At 28.1% G+C, this 17,915-nt stretch overlaps 2 protein-coding genes across 3 annotated transcripts; one reads left to right on the top strand and one right to left on the bottom strand.

Moving 5' to 3' along the window:
• Positions 1-3,572: 3,572 nt before the first annotated feature.
• On the top strand, positions 3,573-8,988 carry LOC130821398 (squamosa promoter-binding-like protein 6). 2 transcript variants are annotated; one of them, XM_057687147.1, is made up of 4 exons: positions 3,573-3,851; positions 4,158-4,790; positions 5,996-6,099; positions 7,908-8,988. In XM_057687147.1, exons 2-4 carry the CDS (start codon positions 4,168-4,170, stop codon positions 8,405-8,407), a joined length of 1,227 nt encoding a protein of 408 aa, XP_057543130.1. In that variant the 5' UTR covers positions 3,573-3,851; positions 4,158-4,167; the 3' UTR covers positions 8,408-8,988. The 2 variants fall into 2 exon arrangements, with proteins under 2 accessions (XP_057543130.1, XP_057543131.1); XM_057687148.1 differs by lacking the exon at positions 3,573-3,851 and adding an exon at positions 3,903-4,047.
• Positions 8,989-11,979: 2,991 nt separating this feature from the next.
• On the bottom strand, positions 11,980-17,069 carry LOC130821396 (protein CRABS CLAW). The gene is made up of 7 exons (XM_057687146.1): positions 16,932-17,069; positions 16,578-16,706; positions 15,963-16,098; positions 15,272-15,320; positions 14,815-14,890; positions 12,976-13,047; positions 11,980-12,233 (listed from the first exon to the last, which is right to left on the bottom strand). Exons 1-6 carry the CDS (start codon positions 17,034-17,036, stop codon positions 12,985-12,987), a joined length of 558 nt encoding a protein of 185 aa, XP_057543129.1. The 5' UTR covers positions 17,037-17,069; the 3' UTR covers positions 11,980-12,233; positions 12,976-12,984.
• Between the last annotated feature and the right edge of the window lie 846 nt (positions 17,070-17,915).

Raw genomic sequence — 17,915 nt, 5'->3', positions numbered from 1 at the left:
ATCTCTACGGGAATGCATTCAAATTATTTTGAATTAAATTTAGTGAAAAGTGAAATTTAGTTGAATAATAAGACAAAAAATAAAAAGACGATAGAAATGAGTAATTAAGATAAAGAGAGAAAATAAATTTTTAAATGAGATTTAAAGAAAGAAAATAGGTGATTGTCAAAAAAAAATACAAAATAAATGAAACAAAGTAAAATAAAAAAAATACAAATTGAAAGGAAGGAGTAATAGTTGAATATTCAAAGTTTTGCTCAATAGTGACGTTTGAAATTATACTCATTATGAGTTGAAAATTCAAAATTTTGTTCAATTGTGGGGTTGAAATATGAGTTGCATATTATAGTTAAGGAAAATATTGGAGAAAAAGAATGTAAACAAATTCTGGTGAGAAATGGTATTTTTGAGTGATTATCTCTGATTGGGTAGTTTATTATATATTTTTTAAAATATTATAAGTAGGCATTAAGAATGATGTAAGTAGACATTTAAGATATTAAAAGTAGGTATTAAGTATACGGTAAGTAAACATTAAGGATAATGTAAGTAGACATTAAAAATACAGTAAATAGGTATTAATCTTTAATAGTTTGCACTTAAAATATGTCTCTCAAAAAGACAATCTCTCAACATTCTAGCTGATGCATAGGTATCTGCCTCTTTAATGGCAAGCCCTTGACGGTATCTGCCTCTTTAATGGCAAGCCCTTGACGGTATCTGCCTCTTTAATGGCAAGCCCTTTAAAGTGGCCCTAATCCTTTGAAATTGACATATCTTCAAATCAAAATTTTTTATTACATCTCACTTAAATAACACAAACTTATAGAAGTGTTAGTGTCTTCTTTTATTTTGCCCATTTGGTTTGAAATACCATAAATCATAATCATAATCATAAATATTATTAAAAGAGTCGTGAAATATCAAATGTCACACTATAAGAAACTATGATAAACGTTTTTAAAAGAAATGTCAAATGTCACATTTTAAAAAACTACAATAAATGGCTAAAATACATTGATTAAAATTTATTTCCTAATATAAAGATCTTATATAAATTATCAAAGTAAACCTTATATTTTTTCCACCTTTATACTAAGAAAGGGAATTTTTAATTATAAATAAATTCATAATAGAACAACTAATTTAGAGGTAGGTTTAAATAAAGAATTAGAAAACTAATTTAATGATAGGTTTAAATAAAGAATGTTTATAAAAAAAATAAATAAAAAATGTTTGAAACATAGAATAGAAATATTGTGCATGCCTAATTTGAAATATAACATTTCATTTCATTTTTAATTTATTTTTACTTCATCTTATTTTACAAATATTCAAACATTTACAAATTACCATAAAAATAATAACTATATATTGATTTAATGGGTGTCAATCACTTTTCGACTTACATAAAAAAGTATTACTCTAACCTAAAAGAAATGCTATATGATAAATCTTAAAAATAAAAGTAGTCAATTCTTAGCTTTAAGGATAAATTTATTTTTGCTTTCTACCCACAAGTTAGAGATAGGGTCACTAAATCAATCAAAATAAACTCCCAAGATTTTTTTTTCAAAATTAAAAATTATTAATTAAATATTCAAATATCTACGAATTATCGTAAAAACAATAACTAAATATTGATTTAATTGGTGTAGTAATCACTTTCCAACGTACATAAAAAAAGTATTACTCTAACCTAAAAGAAGCGTTATATGATAAGTCTTAAAAATAAAAATACTAATTTCTTAGCTTTAAACATAAATTTAGTTTTTGCTTTTTCACCCACAATTTAGAGATAGGGTGACCAAATCAATCAAAATAAACTCACAATATTTTTTTTTCAAAATTAGTAATTAATAATTAATATTATTAAAACAAAAAAATCAATTATGATATCTTAGTTTTGCAAGATATTTTTTTCAAATCAAATATTTGATTGTTTATTGCCAAAATAATGTGATTTTTTTTTATCTAACTAAATTAATTTGCTGACACAAATATTAAAATCATATTATAAATTACATCGAAAAACTAAGAAAATTTTTAGTGTCAATAGAGAAACTTTGTAAAATGTAAATCATTTATTGGTTAAAGAAAAATGATATGACATTTAATCTTGACCAATATTAACACCATTAAAGTATATTTGACTAAAATTTATTTATAGTTAAATTGAGTACATTAGAGAATATAATAAACTGTATAATATATTGTTGACATCATACATTATACTAAAAATGAAACTTATTTATTGGCTAAAGTAAAATGACATGGCAATTGATCTTGAATAATATCTCTACTCTCAAATTATCTTTGACTAACATTTATTTATAGTTAAATTGAGTAAATTACAAAATATGATATACTACATAATATATTGCTGACATCATATCATGCATTAAACTAAAAAGTTTAAAATTTTCAAGTGTCACAACTAGAGAGAGTTTGTCAAAAACAAATTTATTGGCTTAATAAAAATAACATGTCGTTTGATATTAACCAATATCTCTATCATAAAAGTATCTTTGACTAGTATTTATTTATAGTTAAATTAAATAAATTAGAGAATATAATATATTGCATAATATATTATTTAGATCATATCTTATCATACAATATATACTAAAAAGCTTGGAAATTCTAAATGTCACTATTAAAGAAAGTTTGACAAATGAAATTTATTATTGGCTAACATAAAATGACATGACATTTGATATTGATCAATATCTCTATCATTAAAGTATCCAAAATTTCAAAGTTAATTTACACATATAATTGTCAAATTGAGTGTTTCTACTACATAGAAACTCTGGTTTTATTATTTAATATTATGCGTTTATACATGTCGATGCTAAAAAAACTGTACATTTGCACATGTTTTTACACTAGTTCTACATAAAGAGATATAAATGTTAATTTCTTTGTAAAATTAAGTACTCATTTTGAGTAAATTTTTTTATAAAGTTCCCTTTTAAAAATAATCAGATTGTTTATTTTTACGAAAAAAAATTCGTTATGGTGAATAATAATAATAATAATAATAATAATAATAATAATAATAATAATAATGTAAAATTAACCAAAACTTTTAACTTTTGTTTACCAAGTGAAAAAATTAGAAACAGTCACAACATAGATAAAAAAACGTTTGTCTATCATATGATAAAAGCCAAATATTCAAGGTCATCCATGTAATTTCCAAAAACAAAATACAAATAAAACAACACAAAGCTCTAATTGGGCGATCCATTATATATTTTTTAAAATATTGTAAGTAGGTATTAAGAATGATCTAAGTAGACATTTAAGCTATTGAAAATAAGCATTAAAACTGCATATGTAAATATTAAGATAATATAAATAGACATTAATCTTTAATACATATGGGTTGATATTTGAGTCTTTTGACACTAGCTGTTGATAAAACAAACAAACCTTGAATTACTTTAATTTAATGTCTTTCAACATTTTGATTACAAAAAGCTTCCATATAATGGTGGCCTTAATCTGCTAGAAAATTGATTTACTATTTTGTCTTGTGTAACCTCTAATTTTTATCATTTATTAAGAATGAGTATGAACAGAAATTGCTTTTATAAGTGATTAATGTGAGTAATATGATAGAAAACAAATAAGTTCTGAATTCTGATCCTTCAGACATACTTTCCCATTGAGATTTTGTGAGAATCACACTGACCCTACTCGGTTCCACCGCTCTGTCTTCTTCCTTTTTCCCAATTTAATTTTTTTCCCCATTTTTTAGGTTTAAAAAGAAAGAAAAATCCATTTTGTTTCTTTTCTTACACTGTAAATTTGACCATTTCTTCCTCTGCTTCCTTGTAATTAAGGTATGCACAGAAAACCCATTTAAATGTATTTTTTTCTTTACTTTTTCATTATTGAATAATTTTTTCTTCATTTCACTCAATTTAAGGAATTGGTTTTTTGTTAATTTATAATATTTTTCAATGTATTAAAGTGGGTTTTGGATTGGATTATGAAATAATAGTGATTGTAGTTTCATTTCATTCTTTGTATTGTATGGTGGGTTTTTGCTTATTTTGACTATTACTTCTATTTGAGTTGTATGAATTCAGATGATACAACCTGTGGCTGTAATGATGCTTAATTAAGTTATTTTGTGATAAATGTAGGTTTATTTTGATGGATTCTTGGAAATATGCGTCACAAGAAAAGGGTGTGTGTTTATCTGAAGACCTAGATTTCCCAGTTGATATTCATAATTGTAAGAGTAAAATGATGGGATGTGAAAACAAACCCATTAATAATTTTGAAAATTACCCATTAATCTCTAACACTCAAGCTCTTGAGAGAATGGATTTTTTGGATTTGGGATTTGGTGATGATATTAGGAAGTCATATTCTATATCTGGGGAACCAAGTGGAGAACTTTTTAGTGATGAAATTGGTAGTGATAATCACCCATCTCTTGGTGGGGAAGAAAAAGAATGTAGGTCAAGAGTTTCAAATGTTTTTTCACTTGTTGATTTGAAATTGGGTAGATTGGAAGATGGTGGGATCGGTAAAGGTGATGAATTGATGAATACTCATGTACCCGAGTCTTCTATATCGTCATCGCCATCGAAAAAAGCTCGATCAACATTGTTGAGTATGCGATCTCAATGTTGTCAAGTTCTAGGTTGCAACACCGATCTTAGCTCTTTTAAAAGTTACTATAAACGGCATAAGGTTTGTGATTTGCATACAAAGACTCCTAGAGTTATTGTTGATGGGATTGAGCAAAGATTTTGTCAGCAATGTAGCAGGTTGTTCTTATAGCTCATAGCTTTCTTTCTACTTATTGTTGTTTGATTGTTTATAAAGCAATGTATGTTGTTTTTGTCTTGCCTATGGCGTGTTATATGTCTTTGTTTTCATTTGCCGGTCATTTTCGAGCTGAGGGGCATGTTATATGTCTTTGTTTTCATTTGCAGGTCATATTCGAGCTGGGGTTTCACTGGCTGCAATCTCCTTATCTCGTTTGATAAGGGTATGGTTTGCCATCACCAACCCTCCCCAGACTCTCATCATAGCTCTTAGGAACGGGATATATTGTGTATGATGATAGTGATTCAGTTTTGTGATTATATTTCGAGAAACAACTATTAGAACTTAGGAGAAAACTCCAGACAATTAAGACTTAGAAACCCACAATATGCTGCTCTGACTGCAACCAGAAACACAAATCATTGTCATGTTGTAATGGGAATTTTGTGATGCAGCCTTAAATAGTTTTAGGGTTTTTTATTTAGCCCAGATTAGTATTCAATTTGGGAAGAAACCTTATTTCTAAGTGCTACCATACGTTCAATGAGCGATAATTTTGTGAAAAGAACCTCTAAGAACATTTTTGATAGAGTTTTCTTTGATACCGGATTTCAAGCAGAATCAGATTGCGTCGATACATTTAAGTATTGATATAGATGAAAGTACAAACTGTTTTATCTCAAGATCAGATAAATGTCCAAACAACTTCATGGCAGATTGTGGTATCTTTCTTTTAAGAATTTTCTTGTTTTTGAATCCACGCAGTAAGCATAGATTTTCTGTTTCTCATCGCTTCTTTTGTACTGTTTCGAACCTAGTTTTTGCTTGTGCTGTTTCGGCTGAGAGTAGTTTTACTCTTGAGATAATGTTGTCACTCATTTGCTCGTTATGCTGGGCTCTTTCTTTTTTTGGGTAAAATTGTCCACATCTTGTAGTCCTCCCTGTGAAGGGAGTACGGGTATAGATTGTTTGTTACCTTCCCTCACCCAGACCCTGCCTTCGAGCGGGATATTGGGCATGATGATGATGATGGTGATGATGAGTGAATATGTATTAATACCTTTCCTTTAGGTTAAAGGTTTTGAGCTAATTGTCTTGTGTTTTTTCCAATTGTAACCACTATCATTGTTCCCTTGATTGTTTTCATCGGGATTATAAGTTTTATGAATGCTCTATCTATCTTTACGTGTGAATGGATCGCCAGGTTCCATCTGTTGGGTGAGTTTGATGACATCAAACGCAGTTGTCGTAGACGTCTTGCTGCTCATAACAAACGTCGAAGGAGGCTGCAGCAATATGCCGAATCAGGTGAGTCAAAAAGCCCATTATAGGTATACAATTATATACACATATACAAGGTTTATCTTCTTTTTAAGAATTGAAATTTCTTGTATCTTCCTTTTACCGTCTATTTTCTTTGTTTGTTGATATAATGTCTTTTTTGTTAAAACCCGGAACTAGGCAGCCCAGAAACCTAATGATATTTAAGTGTTCTTCCTTCATATACTTAGATGTTATTCAAATTACTGAACATTGTGAATAGAATTTTTTGTAGATTTGTTTGTAAAGATAGGAAAATATCATGCCCTAAGATTTTACTTCTAAGGAACAACTTAATTGATTTCTCTTAATGCTTACATGCATAAAATTTACTTTTTATAGTTTTTACTTATCCATAGCTAGATACAAAATATCAAAATAGTGCATGCAACAATGTGTAGGGAAGAAATGTTACAAGTAAATAAAATCAAAGGAAGTACAACATTAGCAATAACTAAAAGTTCGGTCCTTCGGTAGAAAATTCACACACTTGTTAGGCTGTCTTTGGTTCAACGGCACCAACAGTTGTTGTTCAAAATAGATTCGATGATCCGAAATTTACTCGACCTTATAACGAACCCAATTTGACCCGATTTCAAAAATGATTTATAATTATGTAATAAACAATATGGACAAAAAGCCACAATTTCAAACCGATCCGAAAAACATAACGTAAAAACGTAAATCTTTTTTCAAGATTGTTTTAGATATTTTCTCTCCTTATAAACCAAACTAATGCAATTGGGGAATGAATATTTGTGGTAAAATGACTAAAACTAGGCAAATTGAAATGTTCGATGGCTATTCACTCTAGGCCTAACAAGTAACAAGTACACTTGTTCTTTTCAGCATTAGTGCGTTCCAAGCTTTATTTTAATTCTAGTAAAAATTACTCTTGAATATTTCAACCTTTTATTGATTTTTTTATAATAATATTCCAACTTTTGATTAACTATGTATGATACCAATTTTAAGGTCACTTACTCAAGAACATTGTTGCCAAATGGTAACCGGTTTTTGTAGTTTATTTGCAACAAAAAAAGGAGAAATAAAATAAACATAAAAAATATTAAAAATTAAAAGCTAAAATCAAAAAAATAACTTACTTTGATTTCTCTTTTAAATTTTTAAGTTATTTCAATTTTTTTACTTTAATGTTGTATTTACTTTAATTTATACTTTAATGTTGTATTTGCTTTAATTTTTTTTTTATGTAAAATGACTTGTTGTATAGGTAAGAGATTACCTTGGTGCAATTCTCAGCAAGCACCCGCTATAGTTAGAATTATTCATGTTCAATTAAAAGTTAGGATATTGTAGAGAATTCAGTAAAAGATTGTATTATTCATCGTAATTTTTCTTTTAACTCTATTCATACTTCATATACTTCCCTCCTAAATTCATCCAGCATCAAGTTACTTCAGAACTCTTGAAGTTGTTAGCCTTCATGTTTTTGTTTTTCTATCCTTTGGAATGAACATATGTTAGTGGGCAGGGGCGTATCTAGACCCGGGCTGGCATGGGCCACGGCCAGGGTCATGAAAAATAAAATAATATGTTAAACTAATCTTTAATTCGATATTATGAAAGTATCGAATGGGGTTGGATATTAATTTATATAAATATAATTTTTTAGGTTTTATCATAGAAATTATTCATGGATTTTAATATATTTTCTCACATGATGAAAGGTCATATAATATTGGCTTAAGTAATAAATTTTTTCTGAATTCTCCCTTGTTTGTGGGGTTCGAGTTTCGCATTGAAAAAGTCACATTTTATACTACACTTTGCAGGTGCTGGGATTATGAACTTTTCCTCATCACTTGCTTTTCCAGAAGGGATACCAAGTTCTTATCTTAGTCCAACAAAGTATGAGGAGGGGATTGAAAATTCTGTGAAGAGCTCAAACTTTGTTCTCCAAATGGGATGTGTAGAAGAAAAAAAGGAATCGATTCCTTCGAATGTAAAGGGCGATATTTTTGGACTGATGAAATCGACTATTGAAAATTTTAGTATCCAGCCATCTAGTCGTGCTCTCTCTCTTCTGTCAACTCAGTCACACAATTTCTCGAGTCCATTGCTGGAAACTACAAGCACGTCAAGGGTCTATGAACCGGGCACATACTCGATGAAAACTAACGAGTGTGGATCCACCACAATCAACCCTAGTCATGGTGACACAGTCGGTCTTCATCCCAAGAGTCGTGGCATCATCCTTAACTTGCTTCAATTATCTTCGCGTCTTCAAAAGGTCGAACAAGAAAGACACTTAACAGACGATGAAGCAGGATAAACAACGTTTATGGTAAAAACACGGCTTAATTCCTTAACAAACTTCAATGGGTCTGGGCAGTGCATGTATTGAGGTTCGTTACGTTCTACGTATTATACTCATTATTGCTGTGTTTCTTGATACCTTACAGCTATATTGGTATGTTCAGTAGTGTACATTTGTCAATTCTCTTATTAAACAAATATATAAGTTGGTAGAATCATAGAATACGAGGTTTTATGGGTGACAGTGTCGTAGAGGAGGCGCCATGTGCGTGTGTCTTTGTTCCTTTTTCCTTTTTTTTACTGACTACGGCTTCAGATACCGCCTTTTCCGTCTTATAAGATGTAATCAAGGGGAGACAGTTTAGATTCCCTTTGAGCAAGTATGGAATCATTATTTAAGTGGGTTTGCCAACTTAGTGCGCGTGTTTCTCCTTGTTCATTCCTTGGAGGGGGCATAGGTATGATTTATCCGCTACCCTTCTCCCCCGAATCTTGATTTGTGCAGGATAGTGGGTTGCTGCCATTGACTTTGACTTGAACCGATGAAACCACGACATCAACAAAGTCGAATAATAAAGACGGAACCAGTTATTATCATTATCATCTTACTCAGTGTATCCGTAAAATAGAACGTGAATCAGAGCATAATTTTGATTTTCTATATTATAAAATGTCACCTTTATTGGCCTTCTGTTTAGGTAGTTAATGGAAACCTAAGTGTTATATATATATATATATATAGTAATAAATGCTGGCATATCATATTCCGAGGTGACTATGTTTGCTATGTAATATTGTTGTGGAGTTGTGTTATTATTCTAATACTCTTGTCATTAATCATTCCTTGATTGTGTTTTTTCATGTTCTAATTGTTGCTGTCATTACCCGTGTCATATACGCCCATATTTTATATCATCCTGTAATTGCAATTTGCTTCATCGGTGTACACTCCTTATTATGACATAACCTTCTATCTGACCGACAATGCACAAAGTGGTTTCAATATAAAATTATTTGCTTAACGAGGTTTGAACTCAGGTTAATGTTGTCACATAGCAAAACTCTTACCAATTTAACCATCATATATATTAGTATCTATAAGTATATGGTTTTATACATAAGTTGAACGTTGTCAGTTGATAACATTGACAACCTTTGGATCCGGCCTTGCATTAATACCTTTTACGTTTTTACGCTGCGTTTCTTTGTTTTAGATATCTTCACCGCTATTTTCCATGTCTTTTCCCTGAACGTGTACTATAATAGTAGTATGTTTTATAGGGGTACTCCCACCGGTAGGGATGGTCATGGGTCCAGGACCCTGTTGGACCCGCCCCTTTTTTTATGGTCTGGGTCTTAATTTTTGAGACCCATCGGATCCAGGTCGGATCTGGATCCAAAAAATATTTGACGGGCCTGGGTCCGGGTTCGGGTCCTAAGATGAAGACCAGGACCCTAAACTTTTAAATTTTATATTATGAATTCTGATTTCTAAATTCTAAAATTAATTTTTTTTATTATTAATATATAATGTCTTGAATATTGATAGCCTAATTTGCCTTCTCATTAATCTCAATCCAGTAACTAGTAAGGCACTACCGCAGTACCAGTGTCCAGTTAACCCTAACTTTTTCTTTCTCCTCTAATATAAACTGTGTATCTCATTTAGTCTTTTATATTTGATTTTTAATTATGTATTTAGACAAGTGTTTTTACGTTTTAGTAATTATTTTGTATTTGAATTTTATGGACTCGAACAAGTGTTTGTAATACGATAATAAGTTGCTTACAAAAATACAAAAAGACTCGCAAAAGATTCAATTTTGACAAATCAAAGAGGCTTTGTATAAGACCCATTAAGGATCCATTAAGGACCCTAGACCCGTCAGATCCGTAGGGTTTGGGTCTAGGTCTGAAAATTTTGGACCCTTAGGGTCCGAATTCGGGTCTGGATCCATAAAAAACAAAAGGGTCCGGGTCTGGCCAGACCCGCTCCAGACCCGCCCCATGACCATCCCTACCCACCGGTCTTCATATTTTTTTGAAAAAATTATCATTAAATAATCTAGCCTTTCACCCATTCGTTGTGTATAATTCAAATTTAGATTATCTTTTAATAAACCAATATTTGTCATTAGTTTGTTGCCTTGATACTTATTGTGTATGTTGATACCAAACTAAGGGCAAATGTTAAATTATTAGAAAATTAAAGGCTATGCTAACAACAATTAATGTCAAAGATTGAATTATTAAAAAATAATTCAAAAGTGAGATTATTTACTGCAGATGAGTAAAAGGTTAAATTATTAATATCTATTTTTTCTTATCTTCTTTTCTTGTTATTGCTCTATGTTAGGCGTCGAGCTTTTGATCTTGGTAGGGTGTACTAGTTTATTTGATGGAAAAAAAAATTGAGAGTAGGATTCAAGGTACATACAACTCTGTATCTTAGGTGATGCTTCATTCGGTAATTGGTAATAGTAAATTTTGATCACCAAAAAAGCATGAAAGTAGAAAGGGAGCCCCCCAAAGCCTAAGAAACAAAAACTTGCTACATGAAAGTAGTAATAAGAGAAGAGTTGACTACACATAAACTCGATGAGGTTCCATTCTAAAATCAATTGGAATTAGGAGGAATAACCCATCAAGTATATACATTAGTTAACCTTTCTCTTTAATTTTTCGATGTGGGATCAAGCGATGTTTAATATCGACAACTTGGTGAACAACAACGAGTATGTACAAAATCAAAACTTATTCTCTAATACTTCATTGCATCAATGTTTGATCCCTTAGTTGTGATTGTGATTATGAGTTATCATAGGATATGAGTTCCCTTAGTTGTGATTTCCATTTCACTTCCTTCTAGTTTTACTAATATATAGTATATACTAGTATACTATAAATGCTTATGTAATACACGGTTTGTGTTAGTTTGGTGGTTTATACCTTATATAAATTATATTTTAAAGTATTTCTAGTATTTATTTTCAATTTTATCTACATTAAATTGCGTATTCACTTTGAAAATAAAGAAATATTTATACATGGGCAGGTATTATGAGAAACCTTAATTTTGATACAAACCGCTAATCTAGTATCAACGGGTTAAGGGGTGACATATATCACTTCGGGAACAATATATATATGTATTGCAACATTATCTATTAAATGGTACAATTTCATGATAAGAATATGATGGTACAATCAAAAGTGTTAAGGAAAAGCTAAACATGCATCTAGATTTAGTACAAGGTAGAAAAAGGGAATAGGAGTGGCCGAGTGGGTAACAAAAATTAGACCAAAGTTCTTATTCAGAAAAAGTTAGTAGCGGTACATACTTCAACTGAGATAAGATATGATTTTTAAACATATCTAAATAATTATTTGGTTATTATACTAAAAAATGGTTATAATTGCGTTAACTAAATAATAATTATAATGAAGTTTTATTTTATTAGTTGAGGGATGATAACAAACTCAATCATAATAAACATTAAATAAGGTAAGACAAGAAAAGAAAAGGATTAGGTGAAAATCTAACGTATGAGCTTATGAGGTTCATAGAATATGACATTTGTTCTTTAAATGAAATTAAACTCGATAATCTAATAAATAATTGAAATGGATGACTTAAACTCAGAATACAACTCAATTTAAAACTTAACTAAGATGTCCTTTAACTTAAAACTTACAACTTACAACTTACAAACCACTACATCATCTCATCTACATCTACTAAGTTACTTCAAGTGAACAATACGTACATATTTTTGAACATAAAACTAGTCGATCAAATTCAGCTAAGCGGGATCTAGTCGATCAAAAGTTATCTTCTTTTCCTGTATAACCACAATAATTATAAATATAATAATTTTTCAAATTTAACCCACTCCATTTACATTATTTTATATTTGAAAAAATAATATTAATAATTGAATTTTTACTCATTCGCTGTAAATAATCTCACTTTTAGATTATTTTTCAATAAATCAATATTTGCTCTTAGTTTGCTGTCAACATACTAATAGGGTAAGCTGATAGCAAATTAAGGGCAAAAGTTAAATTAATATAAAATAAAAGGTTTTGCTGATAGCAAAGTTAGGACAAATGTTGAATTATTAAAAAAATAATACAAATATGGAATTACTCACGATGGATGGATGAAAGGTTGAATTAATATTAATTTTTTCTTTATATTTTTGATTTCATCTATTTTGCATCATTTTCTTATTTGAAAATAAACCTATTATTTTTTATGGTTTCATCATTATTTTTAATTATTATTATATATCATCCATACAATTTAGTTACATTCTTCATTTATCATGATTTTTTATTATGAAGATTCAAAAAGACAGAGTATTATTTAAAAAAATCTAGCAAGGAAGATATCAAGCTTATTTCATCATCATCATCCAACCTTATATATTTCGCTTTTAGAAAACTAAGGCCAGGGTTTGGGAAGGGAAAGATGGCGGCAACTCATACCCATAAAGGAGAGCGCGGCCAAAAAAATCCCCCGACTCAAAAAAGATAATGATGACGTGAATTACACGTGCAAGATAACTTGATCGAGCTTACTTGGTTTGATTAATTGGTTTTGCTGCTCCCTGCAAGTGATCCAGCTGGAGAGTGCGGAAGAAACCTTGCCCACTGCTCGTTATCATTTTCATATTCATATCAATAATAAAAACAACACTGTCAGAGCGACTATATAATTCAATGCATCATTTTTAAATAATTGTCAACTTGGACTCCTTGTTCATTTATACTTCTTTTGTTTTGAAAAATTTGCTATATTAAAATTCTCTATATTATTTACCGTTCAAGCTTATTGTATATATTACGGATAATGTATAAATACGATTAACCTATTAAAAGCTCATTTTTAATAGTTGAATCCTCTAATTGCATATTTTCATGATATTAACTTTTTATAATTTTTATTTATACATAATTATTATATAAATGATCAAAATAACATATTAAATTGCATAAAAAATCAAATATAGCAACTAGCAAGTATAATGAAATGGAAAACGAAGAATATTCTATATTTTTTCCAAAATTATTCATTTATGTTAAATTACGTTTAATATTTGACATGCCACTCCTATGTCCCTTTAGGATAGTAGCTTTAGGATAGTAGCATATGGTAAACTAGTATAGAAACTCATACAATGTACGAATTTTTTGGTGCAAAATATATATATAAAAAAATAGTTTCAAATAATAATGTAAGTACTGTATAGTATCGTTATTAATTTACCAAATACATGACTTTTTGAATCAAAATATAATTATTTACTTTTTTAATTATTTACCTGATACATAACTTTTTTTTCATTCAATTAAACATATTAAATTCTAAGTTAACAAAATAGAATTACTATAGTATATCATACAAATACTTTACCTAATTTAGCTCCAAACTTAAAAAAAAAATAGATTCTAGATTAGATAAATATTGTGATGTAATCAACTATTATTTAATTTACATAATCTTTTGATCTTATTTTCCGTCCCAAAACATGCATTAAGTCAAAAATTTTACTATATTTATATTCTTAATTAATTGTTCCTATATGCTTCAATTCATTTACCATTTTTAGTCATACTGTTACTAAATAAAAATTAATTAATATGACATATAATCATTTCGCATTCAATGATATTTTTTCATTTTTTCATGCCTCTTTAGAAGATGATACTTAGAATTTTCCAAGACTTTTATAATATTGTATGATGATGTTTTAAAGAAAAATGTAAATATTTCGTAATGGAGTAAATAATAAGAAAATGAATTATATCAATAAAATCAGTTAAGTTAAAATATATATATATATGATATTAAAAGAAATAATAATCAAGATAACTAAATTTATATTTTGCATCTTTTAATATGATGATTATTATAATATAATGCTAAGATATCCTAGCATTATATTATATAGTATTATTCATATTTAAATGCAAAATATAATTTTTGATACTATATATACCGTTTATTAATTTGAATCCTACATTCTTTAGAAAAGATTACAATAACAATGATTAACCATGTTTATTCTTTTCCTAAATAACCGAATTCTAAAACTATTTTCTTAAAATGATCCATTTTTTTAAAAAACTACTTTAAAATTTAAATAATAATTTTCCAAGCTTTTAATGTTACTAAATTAATCTAAGGAAAAAGCCATACAATTGGAAAACTATTCCCTTCGTTATTTTTTAATCTTCTCGTTTAATTTTTTCTATAGTGTTTAAAGCAATTTTTTAGTGTCAATATCTCTAAATACAGATAATAAAAAATATAAAAATATATAATAAATAGTATATATGAAGACGACTTTAACCGCATCTTATAATAAAATTAAATTAAATTTTTACATGTAAAAATAAAAAATAGAACAAACATACATTCTTAGCGGCAGTGCTAAAAGCCTCCCTGTGAGCAATTTCCGGATTTGCTGCTTTGATGCGCTGTATCTCCTCCCTTTTAATTAATTAAATTAATTAATTAATTGTTAAAAATAGGCAATATGTTACTTCTATTATGCATTGTTATAAATAAAGTAATCCTTCTGTTATTTTTATTTGTCCACTTTAGAATTTTTATTTTAAGAGATGATTTTAAGTAAGTATTTTAAGGATTTTATTGATGATCAAATATTTTCATGAGATTTTATTAAATTTTTTTAAACGTATAGTTTTATATAATTATTAAATACATTTTATATAATTATTTTATGATGTGTATTTGAAAATTTTAAGATTCAAAATTTATTTTGAAAACTGTATAAAATTTAAAATAGACAAACAAATAGAAACAAAATGAAGAATGAAGTGATCAAGATAATAGGTAAATAAAGCTTACTTCATAAACCTATTGTAAGCCGATGGAAGCCTGTGCTTCTTCTCTGGAGCTACAATACAAACACATTTTTTTGTCATTTAGATTAAAAGTCTTCAACATAAATATATATAGATAAATTCTTGTATAGACTTGGCCTACATTATTTAATGTCTATCAACTTTAAAAGGTAACAAAATAATTTACTTGACAAATAATAATCATTGAAAATTACTTATTATTGTCAAGTTGGTGTGCACTAAAATAACGTGATTCAAATCTATACAAGATTTTTACATACTTCTTTTGTTTCATATTACTTGCTACATTACAAAATAATGCACTATTCATCCATCACTTTTAATTTGTGATTGGTTTTTAATTTATAAGTTAAAACATAGTCAAGTGGGATCTTATTTGATTCGTCTCTAGACAAAGATTATTAATATCAATTTTTATAATTTTGTATTATTAATAGTTAGAGATATTAAGGATTGAATTAGTGCATTAAACTGTATAAAAAGTCAAATGGCGTAAGTATTTTGAAACGGAGAAACTATATACATATCTATATGTACTTCTCTGTCTCACTCATTTTGTAATATTTAAATTAAAAAACTCAGATTAAAATTCAAAATATTATTAAATGAGAAGAACTAGAGAGTACTAATTTTTAAAATATGCATGATTGTCATTAAATAACGAAAAATGTTACGTTTAACAACAAATGGCCTTGGTGAATCAGGCTGAGTTGACGCAGAAGAGGAAGACGAAGATGGTTGGACTTTCTTGTTGATGTGATGATCAATGCTATTGCAAAATCCTCCTGACTTCTCCAAGAAATTATAGCCCTAAAATTAATCAACATAAACATAAATATTTATATGAAATCTAAAGGAAAAAAGAAGTTAGGGTGTAAGAAGGGGTCCCTCAACCTTTTCCCTAATATAATACTCTATTTGTTCCTATAATATTTCCAAAAAATATATATAATAATAGCATAAATATTTAGAAAATTGGTTATTAGATTACTTAAATTTAAAATATTGTATAATAAAAAAAATCAAATAGAAATATTTGTAAATACACAGATCAGATCATAAAGCTTGCTACACGTTTTCTAACCATTTTAAATAACTTACGATATTATTATTTTTGAAAAAATATAATTAAATAAATATTTATTTTGTCCTTGTTTTTCTTACTTTATACCTTATTATCTTTAATTTATATCTATATGTTTAGGTATAAATATAATAATGATCTTTTTAACACAAAGTATCGTATACATAATTAATTTGGTGATGTTGGTAGTCTAAAGAATATAAACCTGAAGAGTAATTTGGCGGTCTAGACATTGGCCTTGGAGAGGAGGCCTAGTGCTCAAAAAAGATACATTTCCACAATGCCCACATTTAACTGTTACCGTCTCCATCAACCTCTTGTATGGAATTACAACCTACATAAATTAAACTTAAAAATTATTAGAAAATTTTCTATAAAAATTTTATTCTTAATTGTTTATCTATAAAAATATTCCTTAATTGAGTAATAGTACACTGATCATATAATAAGTGTCTACATTAAATGTGAAAAAATAAAAAAATAACGATAATTTACGTAAAGTTTTCATAAGATCACACGTAAAAAAGAAAGACAAGATAAAAAATTATAATTATAATACCGCAAGAACAGTGTTGCAGAAGTTACAACGAACATAACAAAGATGTTCAGGGGGTGGTGCTAACTCCATGCTCATTTTTTCTTCCATGTTATTGTTTATGTTCATTATATGTTAAACAAGATGTAAAGGAAGAGTTGAGTATAGATATATAATGAGCAAAAACAAGAATAGTTTATTAGGTATATATAGAGGGAACAACTACTCATTCTATAAATGCATGTTAAACATAAATTTATATGACCATTGACGGATAGACTAAGGGGTCTAGGATTATATAAATAACAATATTTAAAAATAAAAAAAAAATCAACTCAGCCAAAAATTTAAACTAATAGATGAAACCTTATCATAATACTCTAACATAACCTGACATATGAGAGCTCTTTAGTTTAGAAGTGTGGATGCAACACATACTTTTTTCATACTGAGGGTGGATTAGATTTAAACCCGACCTAACTTTCGTTATGTTAACTTTTGATATCGTGAATGATATTTGCCTTTGAATGATAAATTGTTGTATTTTATTCAATTATATATAAAGAAATGTATAATCTAAGTTTATGAAAAATAATATATATTTACATAACAATTGTATTTTTTGAAACTATACAACATACGAGAATAAATAATATTCTAAATAAGATATTATTATATTCTAATAAAAGATTATGAAAAAGTTGAATATCTCAAGTAAAATATTTTATAATCTCTCTTTGTTTTTTTTTTTTTTTTTTTTTTTTTTTTTGATTTTGAGTATATTTTGATAGTTTGTTAAAAACCTGAGTTCACCGTTATTAAATTGTGACTATACCTTAAAGTGTTGGAATTAGAGTGATTTAAAACAAGTCCAACGATTTGATATTAACTCGATTTAACACGATTTTAAAAATAACTGACAATTATGTAAAAACAAAAAAAAAAAAAAAAAAAACTAAAATAGACACAAGACGTTATATTTAACAAACCTAAAATACCTGAATCGAA

Source organism: Amaranthus tricolor, chromosome 8 (assembly GCF_026212465.1).
Source record: "Amaranthus tricolor cultivar Red isolate AtriRed21 chromosome 8, ASM2621246v1, whole genome shotgun sequence".
Lineage (NCBI taxonomy): Eukaryota > Viridiplantae > Streptophyta > Magnoliopsida > Caryophyllales > Amaranthaceae > Amaranthus > Amaranthus tricolor.
Note: the sequence above shows the minus strand (reverse complement) of the source record. Positions and strands in the feature narration are given on the sequence as shown.